Genomic DNA, 20,670 nt, shown 5'->3' with positions numbered 1-20,670 from the left:
GGTTGTTCCTTTCCAAAATCTTTCCTGGTAACTTCAATCTCTTGATATTCTATAGTTATCATTGCACATTTCTTTAGCCTTTCGAACCTAGAAACATCCTCAATCCGAATATCGCTGGAAGGATTATTCTGTATATATGTTCTCAAGTATGCTGATGACATACAGGAAGGGTGTGACGCTATAATTAAATAGTGTGCATTGATGCCCACAGGTACAAAACATTAACATCCACATTTTATTCCTCAATAATATGATTTCAGATATTCATATTCTCGAGTTGTGTAAACCTAATGAGACAATCCTCGAAATTCACTCTATGTTCTGGTAGCACTGCATACCAAAAATGTCCATTTACTAATACCAATATCCTGCATCAAGTTGTACTAAAATCACGTGATACAACATTAAAAGTTACCATTTCAACTTTCCACAATAAAGAAAAAATCTGATCCTAATCAATATTTCTAATGCATCAAGATACAGAATGTGTAATCTTTCAAGAGAAATAAAAAGGTAAATCAACTCAGGACAATCGTAGAAGGAAGGATTTTAAACATCATCACCACTCCCTCCAGATGACTGAATAAATTTTAAGCTTTCTTCAACTTCATAATAAATTAAAGAAAAAAAAACAAATTTTAAAACCTGAAAATGATGGATTACCTTTTTGAACCTTGTCACACAGTAGGAAGATTTCATCTCCTCCCTTAACAGTTCCTGTGTTCTTGTTTACACGACAAATCTTCAGCTCTGCTGTATTTGGTGCTCCTGCAAACCCAAAATGCATGGAAAATGCTGATTCCTTCAAAAGAAAATTCACAGAACTCCTAATTCTCATCTCACTACATCTATACTATTTGTTTTCCTTCTTTCTTCCTTTCCCTCCAAGTAAAATGTAACACCACTCACTAGATAGTATATATTTTCAGTTACTCCTGTTAACTCAGCTCTGGAAGGCACTGATACCTTAGCTGAAGTGGGGCTTACTGGCAGTCTCTTAATTTTTCTAAATGTGTGGGCCTTCGACATTCAGGGAGCATTGACATCCAACCTCAATCTGCATTTACTTTGCATAAAAATGCTTTTGGACAAAGGAACCAGGCTGACACTGTGTCACTAAATAATAAAATAAAGATTTGTTTCCATTCTCTAATTCAGTCTACTTATAGCAACTGCAAAGCAACCCAGCTAAAGTTTAGCGTAGGACAGCAATTTAATTTTGTGTGTTAACTAGTCTGTATGGCTCAAAGAGTTCTTGGAGGATTGTGGCAGAAAATTGTGGATAAATGGGGACCCTGCTTTCTCCTACAGTTAATTTATAGACTATAGAGTTTAAAATATTTCTGTCGATAGAAATTTTACTGTCTCATTAGATTTGTCATATTCAACACACCCACAATTCAATCAATTCCATCTTTGTTTATTGAAAGATCAACCAGAAATCATGCAGTCTTTTCCCATTCTATATCCCCCACATATTATGGAGTAGTGCCTCCTTTTATGGAGCAGTGTTTCAAGCTTCTTGGCTTTAAAAAGTCCTACTTGCACAGAAGGAGGCCATTTGACCCATGTCCAAAAAACAAAGGGCAACTTCAGTTCCTGCCTGTTTTCTCAATCATCAACACAATGATGCAAGATGTCATCAATGGTGCTATCAAGCTGCACTTACTCAATAATAACTTACTCACTGGCCATTAGTTTGAGTTCCATCAGGCCCACTTAACACCTTACCCATTGCCCTTGGTCCAAACATGGAAAATAAAAAGAGCTGAACTCAAAAGGGGAAATAAGGGTGACTCATTTGACTCATGACACCCAACCATCTTCAGTTGCTTCATCAATGACTTTGTCTGCATTTTAAGATCAAAAGTGGATATGTTCAGCAATATTAGTGATTTCTCAGATATCAAAACAATCCATGTCCATATGCAGCAAGACCTGGACAACATTCAGGCTTAGGCTAGTAAACGGCAAGTAACATTTGCACCATACAAGTTCCAGGCAATGACAATCTTCTCAAAGAGAGAAATTGACCATCAGCCCTCAACATTCAATGGCATTGATATTACTGAATCCCCCCCTATCAATATCCTGGGAGTTACAACTGATCACAAACTGAAAGAGTCATATAAACACTTGCTGCAAAAGCATGTTAGAGGACGGGAATTCTGTGGCAAGCAACTCACCGGACACTTCAAAGCTTGTTCACCACTTACAAGGTACAAGTCAAGATTGAGGTGAAATATTCTTCACTTGCCTCTATAAGTGTAACTCCAACACCACTCAAACTCAACACATCTAAGTCATCACATTCCATTTGATTGACACCCTATCTAGCACCCTCAAAGCTCACTGCCTCCACCACAGACACAGTGGCAGCAGTGTGTACCGTCTATTCCCCACGTTTATGATACAGTCAGTGCACTAGGAAAGGTGATCAGCAATACTTTTGGAAACTCACTGTTATCATATATAGGATTTGAGACGACCGGTGGAAGAGCTCTTGAGAAGCTGCCACGTTCATCAGGAAGAAACACCTGGAAACACAATCTCACCACATTCAGGTCAATATCTTCTGTCTGAAGAACCTGCTCCTGTGTAACTGAAATAAAACAAATAGCACTAAAATATCAGATTAGGAAACAGTAGAATTCTTTTTTTAAAAAAAAGGGTAATGTTGGCATGTTGATATTCTAACACACTGCTCCATGGTCTGGTTATGACATAGCTTTGCATTTATTGATGTTCCAATACACTATTACAGCTGGAGATGACATGCTTTTATAGAAATTTCTTATAATGGTGAATTCAGGATCTCGACAGCATTTCAATGTCCCTATAACCATATAAAAATAAAGACCTTCTTGCTATTTGTTGAAGGATGTATCGTTCTTGCTAATGATGCTGCTTGCAACAGGCTAAGACTGGTACACTTTCTATATACAAAGGTGCTTCCTCTGGCAGGGGCTGAATCTAACAATAAACTGGTCCATCATGCCTAGAGTACTACACGATGTAGTATAGGGAGACTGGTCAGCAAATGAAAGAGCTTTGGTTGTTGTGGGGGGGGGGGGGTGAAATTTATTAAAAGGCTTTGATGTACAAGGATAGTAGATACTGATGGAACTTACCTCCTTCTACCTCATGTTTTTTTTTAAAATAGAGTTATGTGATTAAATTAATGAATTTCACCCAGTTTAACTCTGATGCGAATCAATGTTGCAAAAAAAAAAATTTAATTCCATCAGTGAAACAAGAGAGATTGTTCTGTTCAATGACAGGCTATTTTGGAAGGCCAACAACCCATTTGCAAAGTGTCAAACATTGACAAGATACCAAGAACAAAAGCAATGTAGTCTCTTTTTGTGAGTTTAAGCTGAATACATTACAATGAAACTATACTTAATATATTTATATAACTATAATAGAAATACATAATTAAGTGGCTAAATATCTGACACTAAGCTACACAACTAAATAATAATCACCACCTCCACAAGACTGACACATACTGGCACCAAACTCATGCAATTTTCAAGTGCACCTCACAGTAAAGTCATCGAGCCTGTTAAGGTCAAACCATAAATGAGGTTACACTTCCTTTTGAATAATGTTGTGGCTAAACGTAAGCGCTGTTGTCACAGCCGAGTCATTCCATCTTCAGTTGTGAGTAGGCAATGTTGATACCCACTCAATGTATTTATTTGGTGGCTAATTTCAAACCAATCTACGCAACAAGAGGAACACCTTCTGCTAATGTCAACAGATCTTTTTTAATCCAAAAAAGGTCAGCTGCACAGAATTTCACATTTAGGTTTGAAAAGAACATTTTCATAAACTCTCCGTGTACAACCAAAATTTCTCCTGCAATATAGTAAGCCATGTTGACATTTATAGCTTTTATATTTGCATCACCAATTATAGATTACAGATTAAAGACATATTGTGTGATGTCAATGCAAATAAAATGAACCATGCAATTTTTAAGTTTACAAAGTTCAGCCACTGAATTTCATGATTTTCCTGATCAAGTCTACTAAATAAAATGATACTGTAAGTGATAGATTGCATTCTTGCAATTTTGCACTAACTAAAATGTACAAAATATGTTACAATACTAGCAGAAAAAATGAGCCATAGGATTTAACAAAAAAAATTAGGATCAGGAATAGGCCATTCAGCCCTTCAAGCATGCTTCACCATTTAGTAAGAGTTAGCTGATCTGGTGATTCCACATTCCCACAACCACTCAATAAGCTTTTAGCCCTTGTTTAATCATGAATCTATACAACTCTGCCTTAAAAATATGCAAGGATATTGTTTCCACCATCTTTTGAAGACAAGAATTTCAAGGGATCAACACCTTTGCGAGAAAGAAAATCATTCTCATCTTGGGCACCCCTTATTTTGAAACAGTGACCCTACTTTTACATTCTTCTATAAGACGAAACATCGTTTCAACACGCCCCCTTCAAGGTGTCTCAGGATCTTGCATGTTTCAATCAAATCCACTGTTACTCTTCTTAACCTCCATTAAATGCAAACATAGGTTGTCCAACCTTTCCTTATCAGACAATCTGCCCATTCCACATTTTAGTTTAGTAAACCTTCACTGAACCTTTTCCAATGCATTTGTATCGTTCTTAAATAAAACGACAATGCCATACACAGTACTCCAGATAACTGAAGCATAATTTCACTAACTTTGGTACTGAATTTCCCTTGTAATGAAAGATAACATTCTGTTAACTTTCCCAATTGTTTGCTGTACATGCATGCTAACCTTATTAGAGTCATGCATTAGGACACCCAGGTGCCTCTGAAATCTCTCACCATTTTAGATAATATGCATTATTATCTTTGCTGCCAAAATAGACAATATGACATTTTCAATGTTATACTCCATTTACTAGATCTTTGACTACTCACTTAACCTACCTGTAACCCTTTACAGCCAGTCCTTTTCACAATTTACTTTCCTACCTACTTTTATGTCATTAGCAAATTTAGCAACCATGTCTTTGGCCCCTTCATCCAAGTCATTTCTATAAATTGTAAAAAGTTGAGATCCCAGTACTGACCCTATGGCACACCAATCCTTACATCTTGACAACCAGAAAATGACCTATTTGCGCCAACTCTATGCTTCCTGTTGGCTGGTCAAGCTTCCATACATACATACTAATGCTACCCATTACACCATCTATTTTTGTTTTCCTCAATAACTTTTGGTGTTGGACCTGATCAAATGCCTTCTGGAAATCTAAATCCATTGGTTCTCCTTTATCCACTATACTTTATTTCCTCAAAAGAAAGCCAATAAGTTGGTTAAACATGATGTTGCTTTCACAAAACAATGCTTATTCTGCTTAATACTTTGAATATTTCAAAGTGCCCTGATATAACAAGTCTAATAATAGATTCTAAAATCTTCTGTATGACAAATGTTAAACTAATTTTTATGTAATTTCTTATTTTTTGACTTCCTTTATGAATTTGTCCAATTTTCCAATCTATGGAACCTCCTTGTACCTTAGGAATTTAGAAAATTAAAACTATCTCATTAGCTATTTGTTTTCAAGGATAAAGTCCATCAGCACTTTAGATGTTTGTCAGTCCAGAGCCGGAATCCTTTGCTCTGTATATATCCCTAGTGATTATAGTTTTCTTGAGATATTCCCTTCAATTTACTGTTTTGCTGATAATTTTACTTTTTACCTTAATTAAAATCTCAGCTAGGGTAATGTAGACATTTACAAAGGAATGCAAGAATATAATTAAATCAGAACTATTTACCCAATGTAATATAAGTTACATTTCTGAACAGTATATCTGAATGGAGAATATTCCAAGTTAAAATTGTTTTAACATTCAAGAGTATATGACTGATGCTCTTATGACAAAAATATTTAGACCTTTTGTGTATTATTCAAGCAGTGATTAGGTAAGAGATTTATTATGTAAATCTGATCAAAAACTGGTATATTGTAAACAGGGTACTTTTAAATCAACTCTTGGGCAACCAATTACACCGCAGGCAAAATGATAGTAATTCACAGGATTTTGTGTAACAAATCATTTGTCTTACTTATTTGCAGCTGAGTATATTTTCTTGGAGGAAAGACTTATTTTTTTAAAAAACCATCATATGAAAGAATAGAAATTTCTATATGGCAAGTGAAAATTGCAAAGTTTAGTTATATAATTGTGAAAACACAAAATAATACTTAAAACAGACTTTTAGCACTTATTTTCATTTTAGCCCCTCCCCCTTTTATTTTCCAGTCACACTCTAATTTATAGGCAGGTAACTTGTCACACCAGTGGTGGGTGAGCCATGGTTATATTTCAATTGCTCCATTTCTTAAGTCTTAACTTAGGCATAAAAAGCTCATCTCATCCATGCAAACGCAACATGCCCTTCATCTCACCACATCTCCAGCCCCTCCCTCGGCCACAATGATTAACTCTAAACTCAAACTTTTGTTACCCCATTGCCTGAAGTTGAAAGAAAGTGGTCAAAGTTAATAATCCTCTGACTGCTTTGAATTTGCTGTGGGGGAACTACCCACCTCCTCCATTCAGCATCATCCATAATGACAAGAGCAGAAAACTGAACAACTGCATAGGAAACAGTGGGCGCAAATCCATATCCCCCTGTAGCAGAATGGTACATGTGCTGTTTTAATAGTGGAAGACTGAATAAGCTTCCTGGTGATATACTGAAAAAGTTGTGTCGGGTAGTCTCATGAAATTGATTTTTAAAATTAAAATTTAAAAGAAAAGCCTACACGGAAGATGTTAATAATGATTTTGGACAAAGGTGGAGTACAGAATCAACAGTGACCTATTCCTGAGCTATGCCCAAAAATAAATCAAACCCAAAAAATTCTCTAATGTGGACATTAGTTTTTCTGAAGAGTCACTGATGCAGTCTGGGATTTTAAACTATCATTAGCATGCAACTGTTAAGTGATCAGTATTAAACCTCCATATTAATAACATTGTCCTCTATAAAGTCCTATACTGAACATATCAGTAAGTATATCCTTACTCTTGTAACATCTAACCATTGTTTACACAAATCTGAGGCAAACAGCTTCTGCCTGGAATGGCTGAGTGCTTCATCGGAATAGAACTTTCCAGTGTTCCCACCCATATTTTCAGTTGTTACAAAGTGGACTTCTAAGGTGACTGGCTTCCAACATACACAAATACGTGTTGCAAGAGCTGGACCTGAAAATTAAGAGCTCAGGTCATTCATTTTTCAAACAAGTTCTACCTCTTTGAATTTTTGATTATCTCTGTGCAAGGGCACAACTTTTTTTATTGCACTTTTGTGTAAACTCACAAAATTAATGGGCTTTTAAAATTGATGGTATTCTATTCAGAAGTGGGTGGAGATTATCTGCCTCTGTGCCACAATCCTGACCTGGAGCCATTTTTAAAGAAGCCAGCTTAGCAATAGCTCCACATCAGCAGACAGCAGGTAGCCAATTTATATTAGGAGGTTTAGTAAGGCAGTGTTCCCACATTAACATGGATGTCCAGCTGCCATGCAAATTGCCCTAAATTTGTACAGGCCAATATGGTGAGGGCACAGGATGATTGGCTGAAACTTTAAAAATCATGCTGCACAGGTCTAAAGCAAATCCTATGGTATCTGAACCTGAATCTATAGAGCCCAACTGTCTGATTTGCATTGTCCTTTCAAAAGTTCAAACCAAAGTGATCAAAGTTTAAAAAAAAACATAATATTTTTACAACAGTTCTAATGGTCACTAGCACAAATGCAGTCAATTTAGCCCAACAGTGGTCAACTCTGCAGGATGGAATAAGGGTGAAGAACATACCCTCATTTTGAGGAACTGAGATTCAGGGATTCACTAAATTCTAGGCGATGTTTTTGTGTGAGGAATTTAAAATAAAGGAATTACAGTAAGAAATAATTAGAGTATCAATACTCAGCTGTTTGGATATTGCTGATTTTCTAATGAATCGTACTGAGTTACCAACAAGAATATACAATAGAACAGACAGTAAAACGTATGCAAAACACAGTCAAATGTCAGGATTCTACTTTCAGACATATACTTTGAGTAGAAAGAAGAAATAAAGGAATGATAATTAGTCTCATCCGGAAGTTTCTCAAAAGATATTTGGGGTGAATTATATTGGTTGCAGATTATCTGTGATGGGAAAAGATGTGGCGATTTATTGCCTTTATATTTAAAGAATCAAGTTTTCTGGAAAGTTGCATTGAAATTGTTACTTTTATTTGCATTTTTATTATCAATATTAGAATGTAAAATTAAAGTACAAATTCAAATTAAAAAGCACTTCCAAAATTTTATATTCAAAGTGCTTTGAGCACCTACTTAACAGTTAAATGTTGTTCATCCTCCAAAAGTCTATGTAAAACGGTAAACATTTGTAACCTAACTGCAAAATATAAACCAAATCAAATTTTAAAATGCTAAAAACTCAAACTTCCACAAAAGTGGTTTTAATTACAATGTGTGCCATTTTATGAGGAAACCAGATAGCTATGTTTCCTCTTCTATTATTTTAAGTAATATCCTTTATGTCTTTTAAAAATTGTTGTTAATTGACATTGTAATTAAATAAATGCCATATTATCAGAGAATTAACCTGCCCATTAACCTAATATGATAATGAAACAGATTCCCTTTAGATCATTGCATTACAGTTCACATTTAGTTTTACTATAGACAGTAAAACAAATTTCAGATGTATGGTTCATTTCCTGTACTCAGTTCCCTTTTAGACACTGCAGTTTCACAGACATCAGCTTCCGAATATGCACTTACTGCACAATTACTATCAAAAGGTTCATGCAGCAAAACCCACAGTGCACACATGCTTGACAGTTCATGTGGTTCAAATTCAGGAACTGCTGCTGCTCTGTACATTGTTTATTGTACTGTTCCGGTGACTGTATCTTATTTTCAAATATGCACATATTTTAAAGTAAGACTCTAATTAACATTATGAATACTGTCACTTATTGCAAAGTTTAACATTCATACATGGTGTGATGAGAAACTAGATTTTTCTTCACAATACTCACATTGGATGATTTAAAATAATCAAATGAAGAGATATGTTCTTTAGTTGTACCAATGGAGGAATACATCATTAGGCCACACACAGATACTAATATCACTTGTAGCAATGTAAATGGTTGGGGAACAAAATGAATTTCATCTCATTGAGCAGTAAATCTGGTGAAATTAATTATCTGCTCATTATAGAACATTATATATTAATGTCAATGAAACAGAAAATGATTGGAAGATTCACACTGCCTAAGTGATAAAGGTGAAAACGCATTCCAGACTGTAAACAAGAGAGTCACTTTCAGTAAAGTTGGGTAATCATGTGGGCCATTAACACCCTACTGTGTGGTGAGGAATTCTGGGTCTGCTACAGGGGAGCTGTATGAAAGCGCTGGAGTTCATCTAAAGTTATCCAAGATCTGGTCAAGTAAATGTGGTGGCAGGGCAGAAATCACAAACGATAAAGACTTTCATTGTACTGGGTAGAACTCCTTGGAGACAACCCTTTGAAAAATTAGAATAGCATCAACGTCATGTCCCCCTCACGAATAATTAAAGAATGAAAAAGTAGATCTTCAATGGGGAATTGTTTCAGGGCAAACAACATCAAAGTTGTCAGCACAAATGATAAAAAGGACAACCTAAAAATGAAGGCTTACAACTTCTGCACAGTAGATTCAGATCTCTTCAGAAAACACTGCACACAGCTGACCTTTGCGGAGGAAAGCACTGAAGTTAGGTACACCATGTTTAGAAAGCTATCTATGACAACTCACTAAATCCAATTTACCGAAAGCAGCTGCAGAGGCTATTCCAAGCACAAACACTGATGGCATGAACCATCAGTTCTCTGAACATCTGTGCCAATTTCACACCAGACTCTATTCTCATGCAGGTTTTAAAGAAGACAAAAAACTTGAACAATGAGGAAACTGCACATAATCCCAAGTGTATAGGGATTTACTTTAGCGATGGAAAGGGATAGGTATGTGACACAGAGCAAGATTTATTGCTGGGGGAAAGCAATTATGATGAGATTAGGCAAGATTTAGGATGCATAGGATGAGGAAGGAAACTGCGGGGGATGAGCACAATTGAAATGTGGAGCTTATTCAAGGAACAGCTACTGCGTGTCCTTGATAAGTATGTACCTGTCAGGCAGGAAGGAAGTGGTCAAGCAAGGGAGCTGTGGTTTACTAAAGAAGTTGAATCTTTTATCAAAACGAAGAAGGTGGCTCAGTTAGGGCACTTGAAAGTTACAAGGTAGCCAGGAAAGACCAAAGAGAGAGCTAAGAAGGGCAAGGAGGGGAAATGAGAAGTTGCTGGCAGATAGGATCAAGGAAAACGATAAAGCTTTCTATAGGTAAATCAGGAATAAAAGAATGAGTAGAGAAAGATTAGAGCCAATCAAGGATGTAGTGGGATGTTCTGTGTGGAGTCCAAGGAGATAGGATAAGTGCTAAATGAATATTTTTTCTCAGTATTCGCACTGGAAAAAGACAATGTTGTTGAGGAGGTTACTGAGTTACAGACTACTAGATAGGATTGAGGTTCACAAGGAGGCAGTGTTAGCAATTCTGGAATGTATAAAAATAGCTAAGTCCCCTGGGCCGGATGGGATTTATCCCAGGATTCTCTGGGAAGCCAGGGAGGAAAGTGCAGAGTCTTTGGCTTTGATCTTTATGTCGTCATTGTCTACAGAAGACTGGAGGATAGCAAATGTTGTCCCCTTGTTCAAGAAGAGGAGTAGAGACAACCCTGGTAATTATAGACCAGCGAGCCTTACTTCGGTTATAGGTAGTGTTGGAAAAGGTTCTAAGAGATAGGATTTTTAATCATCTAGAGAGGAATAGTTAATTAGAGATAGTTAACATGGTTTTGGGAAGGGTAGGTCATGCCTCACAAACTTTATTAAGTTCTTTGAGATGGTGACCAAACTGGTGGATGAGGGTAAAGTGGTTGATGTGGTGTATATGGATTTCAGTAAGGCGTTCGATAAGGTTCCCCATGGTAAGCCATTGCAGAAAATATGAAGGTATGGGATTGAGGGTGATTTAGTGATTTGGATCAGAAATTGAAAGAAGACAGAGAGTGGTGGTTGACAGGAAATGTTCATCCTGGAGTTTAGTTATTAGTAATGTACCACAAGGATCTATTTTGGAACCGCTGCTGTTTCTCATTTTTATAAATGACCTAGATGAGGGCATAGAAGGATGGGTTAGTAAATTTGCAGATGACACTAAGGTTGGTAGAGTTGTGGATAGTGATGAAGGGTGTTGTGGGTTACAGAGGGACATATTATAAGCTGCAGAGTTGGGCTGAGAGGTGGCAAATGGAGTTTAATGTGGTAAAGCGTGAGATGATTCACTTTGGAAGGAGTAACAGGACTAAAGAGTACTGGGCTAATGGTAAGATTCTTGGTAGCATTGATGAGCAGAGAGATCTCAGTGTCCATGTACATAGATCCCTGAAAGTTGCCACGCAGGTTAATAGGGTTGTTAGGAAGGCATATGGTGTGTTAGCTTTTATTGCTAGAGGGATTGAGTTTCAGAGCCATAAGGTCATGCTGCAGCTGTACAAAACTCTGGTACGTCTGCACTTGGGAGTATTGCTTACAATTCTGGTGGAAGCTTTGGAAAGGGTTCAGAGAAGGCTTACTAGGATGTTGCCTGTTATGGAGGGAAAGTTTATGAGGAATGGCTGAGGGACTCGAGGCTGCTTTCGTTAGAGAGAAGAAGGTTGAGAGGTGACTTAATTGAGACATATAAGATAACCAGAGGGTTAGATAGGGCGGACAGTGAGAGCTGGTGACAAATGGTGTCCCGCAGGGTTCAGTGTTGGGGCCGCAGCTGTTCACTTTATATATTAATGATCTGGATGAAGAGACTTGGTTTGTCAATGATACCAAGTTAGATTGACAGGCAGGCAGTACTGAGGAGGTGGGAAGGCTGCAGAAAGATTTAGACAGTTTAGGAGAGCGGTCCAGAAAATGGTTGATGAAATTCAATGTGAGCAAATGTGAGGCCTTGCACTTTGGAAAAAAGAATACAGGCATGGATTATTTTCTAACGGTGAGAAAATTCATAAAGCCAAAGTACAAAGGGATTCTCTAAAGGTTAACTTGCAGGTTGAGTCAATGATTAGGAAAGCAAATATAATGTTGTCATTTATCTCAAGACGGTTGGAAAATAAAAGCAGCGATGTGCTTCTGAGTCTTTATAAAGCTCTAGTTAGGCCCCACTTAAAATACTGTGACCACTTTTGGGCCCCACACCTCAGGAAGGACATACTGGCACTGCAGCGTGTCCAAAGGTGATTCACAGGGATGACACCTGGAATGGTAAGCCTAACATACGATAAATAGCTGAGGATCCTGGGATTGTATTCATTAGAGTTTTGAAGGTTAAGGAGAGATCTAATAGAAACTTAAAAGATAATGCATGGCTTAGAAAGGGTGGACGCTGGGAAGTTGTTTCCATTAAGCAGGGAGACTAGGGACCGTGGACACAGCCTTAAACTTAGAATGGAAATGAGGAGACATTTCTTCAGACAGAGAGTGGTGGGCCGGTGGAATTCATTGTCACAGAGCACAGTGGAGCCCGGAACATTCAAGGTCTTCAAGGCAGAGATAAATTCTTGATCTCGCAAGGAATTAAGGGCTGCCGGGAGAGTGCGGGTAAGTGGAGCTGAAATGCCCATCAGCCATAATTAAATGGCGGAATGGCCTCGATGGGCCAAATGGCCTTACTTCTACTCCTATGTCTTATGGTCTTACGGTTGACTTTCCAAACTTGTACAAATTATGTAAATTTTTGAACAGAATAAAATTCCAGTTTGAGGAAGAAAATACATCTATGCCTGATCTTTCAACTTCAATACCAATTGAGAAGTAATAAAGCAGACCTAGATGGAATTGTGGACGGCAACATATCTATGCTAAGTTTAAACAAGTGTGATATTTTGGGCAAGTACCAAGCAACCTCTCAACAATGTGGGAGTGTATGAACTCAGCAGATTTCTGTCAGGAGCCCATAAAATTGCAGGAGGAAAGAAAAAAGAAAGCAACAAAAAAAAAAAAAGTTGCTTGGCGGATTTCGCTCACCTCAAACTAACAAATTAATAGGTAATAGTGGAAGACCTCATCGACTGACCTTTAGTTGGGGTGCAGCCTGATGAAAAAAGAGACAAAAGGAACTTGGGAACAAAAAAGCAGGGGCATGTTGAATACTCATACTGGAGAAATTTAATTAAAATGTTTTTAAACTTTTGAAAACAGCTTGTGAATAAGCCAATACACAATTATCAAGATTAATTTCATAAAATATAGTAACTTTCACCAATTTAGTAAGATACCATTTCAAAACCCATTTTACCCATTGATAGTGCCACACTACATGGTGGAGTGTATTCTCAATGCGAAGCCAAAAGGTAATCTCTATAATGACTGTGTGGTGGTCACTCTTACTGATGCAGTCAGTGCAGTCATGGACAAATGCCTCTGTGGCAGGCAAATTGATGAAGGTGAGGTAAATTATGTTTTGTCCCACTTACTGGTTCCCACACACTAAGACCCAGTCCAACAGCAGTGTTCTTTACGGCTTGGTCAGCTTTGTTAGAGTGGTGTTGCTAAGCCACCCTTGGTGACAGACATTGAAGTACATTCAGTGCCCTTGCAATCCTCAGTGCTTCCTCCAAGTCATGGACGAGTACTGAACCTGCTGTCTAGAGGAGGATGGGCAGTTGGGTTGCGTAGCATATTTGGTAACCAACAGGAAGATCCTATACCTATATTTGGCCTGATGCCATGATACATCATGGGTCCGAGAGTCAGTGTCAAGGTTTTCCAGATCAACTCCCTCTTGGTTGTATACCACTGTGATGCCATCTCTTTTGGGTCTATTGGTGTCTACCAGTGGGACAGGACATACCGTGGGGTGGTGATGGTGTTGCTTGGAACATTGTCGATCATGTACAATTCCTTTAGTAAGAATATATCGGGATTTTTTATTGGTTGACTAGTCTGCAATTATAAATCTCCTAACTTGAGCACTAAATCCCAATGTCAATAATGAGGGTTAATGGGGCCAAGTTTGCTGCTGTCATTTCTGGAGCCTCAGTTGATGTAAGATGTTGCATCCAGTTTCATCCCTTTTGTTTGAGAGCTTTTAGCACTTGATACAAAGAAATGGCTTGCAAGACCATTTCAGAGGGCAGTTAAAAGTCAGCCACTTTGCTCTGGGTCTCTTACAAGTAAAGATGGCGGTTTTCTATACTAAAGAATATCTGTGAACTAAATGGATTTTTATAACAATCTAAAATGGTTTCATGGTCAGACATTTTATTCCAGATTTTTTTATTGATTTGAAATTCTACCATCTGCTGTGATTTGACTCAAATCCAAGATTCCAGAATAAATTAAGACATGACTGCCTCTTCCTACTGATTGCTCAATCAAGGAATACCACAAATAGAGTTTAGGCCAGAGATGATAGGTCATGAATCAACTTTAGCTAATTTCAAGCAAACAATGTACAGTCCTGGAAAATATCCTGAGCTGCAAGGAATTGAAATAATAATAAACTATTTGGAGCAGCATTGATAACGGTGTCTTCTTTCTCCCCCCTCAAAAATACATATGGTTGCAGGGTAAAGAAGAGAAAATTCCTTACCATTAAAGGGGTTCAGGTTTCGCTGAATCCTTTGTAGAATTGCCTCTTTCACCTCTTTCTTCTTCGCACACTGAATTCCCAAGTTCTGGAAACTAAAAATTGTGGAGCAATTTAACAAATGTAATAAAAGTAATTATAAAATTAATTTGTGTGTACATCTGGGAGATAATTTAATCGAATCATTTGTTAGCTTGTTGCCTGAATGATTAGATGCAAATTTAGTAAAGATCACTTTGTGGCAAATAAACGAGTGTTCAATGGAAACAATAACACTCTTAGATAAAAAGTTCAGCTAGAGCAAAACTCCATTTAACTTTCTCTTCTTGAAATATAAATGCTACTTGGGTTTCTATATCAAGCAGAGGTACAAGCTGTGGAAAATTGTGCGGGAGTCCATTTCTTGACTGATTTGCATAACACAGTAGTTCAATGTTTGGGACTTCCCCATTACATTTCCCACATGGAAAAACCATGACATCATCACAGCATAATGAATAACATCTAGGAAGTACATATTTTCAAAATGCTGGGTGGGAATAACAATGTGATATGGGGAATTAACATTATAATCTTACTACAATAATTGCCCACATTACGACTTCCATTTTGTTACTAAACCAACTATAATTTGCTTATCAAAGTATAAACTACTTAAGAATAAACTGTCTCCATTAAAGTGCATAGAGAGAATATTAGTATGTTGTATTTCATTAAAATATGATCACTGACTACATTGCTAAATTTAAGTCTACATTACAAAGTACAAGTCTTGGAAAATGAAGGATTAACATTTTTCACATTAAAATAGAGAGCATATTCTAGTTTTCAAATTGAGCTGTTAGTGCTTTCAATATAGACTACAAGAATTATCAGTGGTTTTCAATATAACAAATTGTATTATTACTCAAGGAAATTTTTTGAAAAATCAAGCATGTAATCTAATAACCAAATCTCCAACATTCACTGAATCTCGTTAGATGTCTGCACTATCTGTAACTTCAAAATGTATAACTGACATTAAACTTGAAAGTATCGGGAACTATGGACAGTACAGTGATAGACACCAAGACTATGTGGAAAGGCTCCAGAATGATTGCATATGTGGCAGATCTAATTTAATGCATATAAATATAGTGTTCCTCTGGTAGGAAGGAGGAGAGAGTTATAAAGAGTATAACTCTAATAGACTTACATGAACAGAAAAATCTAGGGCGCAAGATATTTAAGGCAGCAAGAGAAGTTGAGACTGTAGCTAAAAGGTATAAGAGTATTCTGGGTTTTATAAAAGGAGACAAAAAGGTACAAAAGAAATAATGGTGATCAACCTAAATTAGAATAATCTGGCCACCACATTTCAGGAAGACTGTGAAGGGACTGGAGATGATGAAGAGAAGATTTACAAGATGACGGACTTTAGTTACATCAATAGATTGGTGAAGTTGGCAGGCTATTCTCCTTAACGAAGGTTGAGACAAAATTTGATAGATTGTTCAAAGTCATGAGGACTCTAGACAGAATAGATGAAGAGAAATTGCTCCCATTGGTGGAAGCATCAGGAACCTGAGGGCACGTGTTTAAAGTGATTGGCTAAAGAACCGAAAGCAACACGAGGAAAACATTCCTTTGCAAACAGGTTAAGATCTGGAACATAATACTTCAGTGTGTAGTGGAGGTAGTTTCAATCATGACTTTCAAACAGAAATTTAATAAGCATCTCAAAGAAAAAAAATTGCAGGGCGACAAAGAGTAGCCAAGATAATAGCACTAGCTAAATTGCTCTTGTGGAGAGCCAGGGCAAATTCAAATGGGATAAATGGTGTTCTTCTGTGGTATAATAATTTTACAATTCCATGATTTTCATATATTTGGATGTTTCGTAATGAAACAATAAGTCGCTAAATGGGAAGACTGCAGCAAATGCAAACATGAAACGTACACAGTGGAAATTCCATATTTGAATCAAGCAATTGAAGGACACCTCCATTAATGCTACATCAAACAATAAAATGTTTATAAAATTCACCATGACTAACCATATTCTGAGTATAATTCTATAAGTCTAAGATAGAATCCATTGGCCTACCCCAAGTATGCTTGCACTTTGGTAGAGCTATTTAATGAATCCCACTCCCTGCATTTTCTTCACAGTCTGATCATTTTTAAAGCACTTTTCAATTCTCTCAAACGTTTTATTGAATATTTTCCAACTATTCTTTTAGTCACTGCATTCCACATTATAATAAATGGCTGTGAAAAAAAGATTTGTTCTATTCCAAATCATTTAAATCTGCATCCTTTTGATAGTTGATCTTTCCACCACTGGAAACAATTTATCCTTATTTACATTATCAAAACCCATTCATGATTTTTAACACATTGATCAAAGTCTCCAGACCTCCCTACTTGAAGGAGAGCAACAATACCATCTTTGACTGAATCTCAAAAAGCACTTCAGCAATCTTGGATTCACACCACTGCTGTTCCTTTAAGTCCATGGATTTTCCTTTACAAACAACTCTAACACATCATATTTTTCAAAGTTCTTGCATCAAACACAACACCACCAACCCTCTCCACTATTTAAAAGCACTCAGTCACATCAGTAAACACAACTTGCCTTTACAAATCCATGCAAACTTTGATTTATTAGCCTATATTTTTGCCAAATGCCAATTTATTTTGAGCTGGGTTATTTTTTCTTCAAGGTTAAACCTATCTGGTCTGTAGGTGCCTTGTTTATCCTGTTCCCTTTTTAAAACAGGAATGTGACATTTGCAATCTTTGACACCTTGACACCATCCCTATTTTCAAGGAGGATTAGAAGACTTTGGCCAGAATCTCTGCAAGGTTTCACCAGTTAGCTCCATTAAAAATCTTGGATGAATCCAATTTGTACTAGGTGGCATTTTATTTTGAGAACTGCCAATTCATATGTATCCATTGTTGTACAATCCAATATCTCCTGCACCACCTCCTCTCCAGTTAACTGGCAGCATCATTTGCTCTTGTGCAAAGTATTAAAATAGTTACTCAGCTGTGGTTCATTATCTCCACAAAAAGGTCTCCTTGTTTTATCCAATCAGCCCCACACTTTGCTTGAATACACAATTAAGATTTTTTTTCCTGTACGCAGTGAACAAACACAGTAAGGGTCACAAAGTCCTTTACTCACTTCTTTATTCATTTTTCAGTGACTGTTCAGATAGAAACTTCATAACTGTTAGGTCTATTCGAATTGTATTTTCAATTGGAATTAAACACAAGCTATACAATTCAGAATCAAGTACCATTAATCAGATTTATTAGTTATGATTGAATAATCAATGTTAATTTATGTGCATGACATTATATTTTAAGGTTTAGATTTGTAAAATGCCTCAACCAACTGTGTGAAGTTCCTATTTCCATAGGTGTCAGAGCTGCAACTACATTTGATCTGTTATGCAGAGCAAATTCAGATATCTGTCCACAAAGTAGCAAACTCACATTTAGAAAACCAAATTGTTTATGAAAATTTGCAATGTTCAAATAAATTTTGTATTCGAAGACACAATATAAATCATTGCAATGGAGAGGCTAGTAATTCCTACAAAGGAAAACTGAAGTATTCCCTTTGTAACTAAACTTGAGATATAAATTGGAAATTTTAAAAATAAATTACATTAAAGAAATGCAACACTGGATTAATTGTATCAAGTGAAGTTCTGAATCATTTCAGAAGCAAATTTATAAACCAGAAATGTTTATAGTTATAAAAGTTCCCCTCCTCTGCAAATCAATCATTCACATTCCAGTTCTTTCAAAACAACACAATAGTTGTGTTGTAAACAAGCCCAGCTGTCAAGTAGTACTCGGAGTGAAAAACTTTTCATTTAAAGAAATAAACAGTTAAATTGTTATGTGCTATTTTTCGTGCGATTTCAATGCATTTACACCAAATTTATGTGTGCTCTTTTAATGCCACAAAGAAATAGAACACAGGAATTTGTTGTGAAGATATTCATCAATGCACTAAAAATAACATCTTGTCCATAATGACTTTGGAAATAGATAATGTTGCCAGAGATATAATAAAAAGAGAAAATCTGGGGAATACACAGCAGGTTAGGCAGCATTGAAAATATTAATGTTTAGAACAAAAATATTACCTCGACATCTGTTATTCTCAAAAGAAACTAACAAAACATATTATTACAGACTAGATGCAAACAAATGATGGATCCACACTAAAAATGTATTCAATAAGAATAAATAGCAGGAATCTCAAAGGTGTGTCAATAGGCACATCTTTAAGTTGAGAATACAGTAGAGGGAAGAATACAAAAGAAAGGAAATTCAAGTAAAGTTGTGCATTTGTGAGGGACACTCTCCTTGAAAGGTTCAAGTGGTTATTTCAAACAAGGTCGAAATGAAAAACAGTGCGTTTGCGGCATGAAACATAAGCGCAGTACGAAAAGTAAGCACAGCCTGCACTCTATTTCATAAAGCAAGTAGCCTTTTCAATTTTCTTCTTTATCATTTTCGATAAGCAAATATTAGACTCTTGGTGGGGGGTGATAAAGTATATTTTGCACATAAGCAAGTTTGCAAAATATGGTCACATAAACAGTGTGATTTGATGCTACATACTTTATAAAATATATCCGAAAAGTGCTTTACACGTTTTTTACAAATTCTGCTTTAAGTAAAAAGGACAAAAAAGACAAATAGCACAGACTACTGCTAACAGTCATGATGCTTTCATTTGGATAGCAGTCTGATCCTGCATTTAAGTGAACAGGACAAACCAAGCTATTAGATGACAAGGGTTATCCATTGATCGTCTGTCCCATGATGTCAATTTGTAACTCTCACATATTTGGGCAGAATGTACCCAAATAAAGGCCAAGCTGCAAAGTGACCAAACCAATAGCGTGATGAAATAACACTTCAGCTGCCTGAATTGCTCTGCAGGAGATCTGCAGTACTCAGCACAGCACAAACCAAAGCTAGTGTAATCTTGTTGCTGCACGCTACAGAACATTGTCAACATGAAGAAAAGGCCCTTGCCACCAGCTGTATGACAATCAACTGCAAAAGGATGCAGAATACACGGACAAGACAAGCAACACATTCAATTTCCATGTTATCCACAATCAAGTTATCCAATTTCAGAACTAGAGAATGCAACCCAATTCCAAGTCACGACATCTTCACCTGACATCTTGTATTAATGGTCTTCACAGCAATTAAGTCCACAATGCTAAAATATAAGCCAGCATAAAATAAATATTCCAAACAAATTTTATAAATCAAGCAATAATGCATACAAAGGGCATGTCGACAGTTAGGTGGAATGTTGTGGCTACAATGGGTCCATGACTCAAAGAAGGATGGGATTGGCTATTAAGTATTCCTGTATATAGCAGAATTACAGATTTGATCCAAATAGAGATTCAGAGAATAACTGTGCGAAGGGGCAGTGAGGGACGAGAGTACATTCAGAAATATTTTTTCCAGCTGAATAGCAAGTCCAATGAGAAAACAGGCAATGCCAGACCTAGGCTTAGGAATTGGATGGGCCAAGTGGTTCAACTGTGAGTAGGGGAATATTCAATGGGGTAGGAATGGTTCTTACCTAATAAATTGGAATCTAAGATTGGCAGGAAAAACCGTAGCTAAGCAATGGGCAACTTTTGAAGGAAATGTGTTTCTGATACAATCAAGGTACAAATGGAATTCAAATAAAACAAACAACAAACGGTTCTTTTAGTTGAAAAATAGATAGAGATTAAATGAAGAAAAAGTGCGCTCATGACAGTTATCAGAGAACCAAACTGAACACAGAATGTTCTAAGGGGAACGGAAAAAAAAAGTTGGAGATGAGGAAGGCAACTAACAGAATAATACAGGAATATAAAATAGCAAAACGAAGAGTGGGG

At 36.7% G+C, this 20,670-nt stretch overlaps 1 protein-coding gene across 3 annotated transcripts in view; it reads right to left on the bottom strand.

Moving 5' to 3' along the window:
• rel (REL proto-oncogene, NF-kB subunit) overlaps positions 1-20,670 on the bottom strand; it is a 54,270-nt gene that overhangs the window by 19,241 nt on the left and 14,359 nt on the right. For all 3 annotated transcript variants that reach the window (XM_043696054.2, XM_043696056.2, XM_087991413.1), the window contains exons 5-7: positions 14,750-14,841; positions 2,462-2,602; positions 664-768 (exon numbers count right to left, since the gene is read on the bottom strand). In XM_043696054.2, the coding sequence (XP_043551989.1) occupies positions 664-768; positions 2,462-2,602; positions 14,750-14,841 (338 nt within the window). The remainder of the gene's footprint in view (positions 1-663; positions 769-2,461; positions 2,603-14,749; positions 14,842-20,670) is intronic.

Source organism: Chiloscyllium plagiosum, unplaced genomic scaffold, assembly GCF_037043375.1.
Source record: "Chiloscyllium plagiosum isolate Xiang-an unplaced genomic scaffold, Cpla_swu_hap1 HiC_scaffold_10, whole genome shotgun sequence".
NCBI classification, from domain to species: Eukaryota; Metazoa; Chordata; class Chondrichthyes; order Orectolobiformes; family Hemiscylliidae; genus Chiloscyllium; species Chiloscyllium plagiosum.
This window is presented reverse-complemented; position numbering and strand designations above follow the sequence as displayed.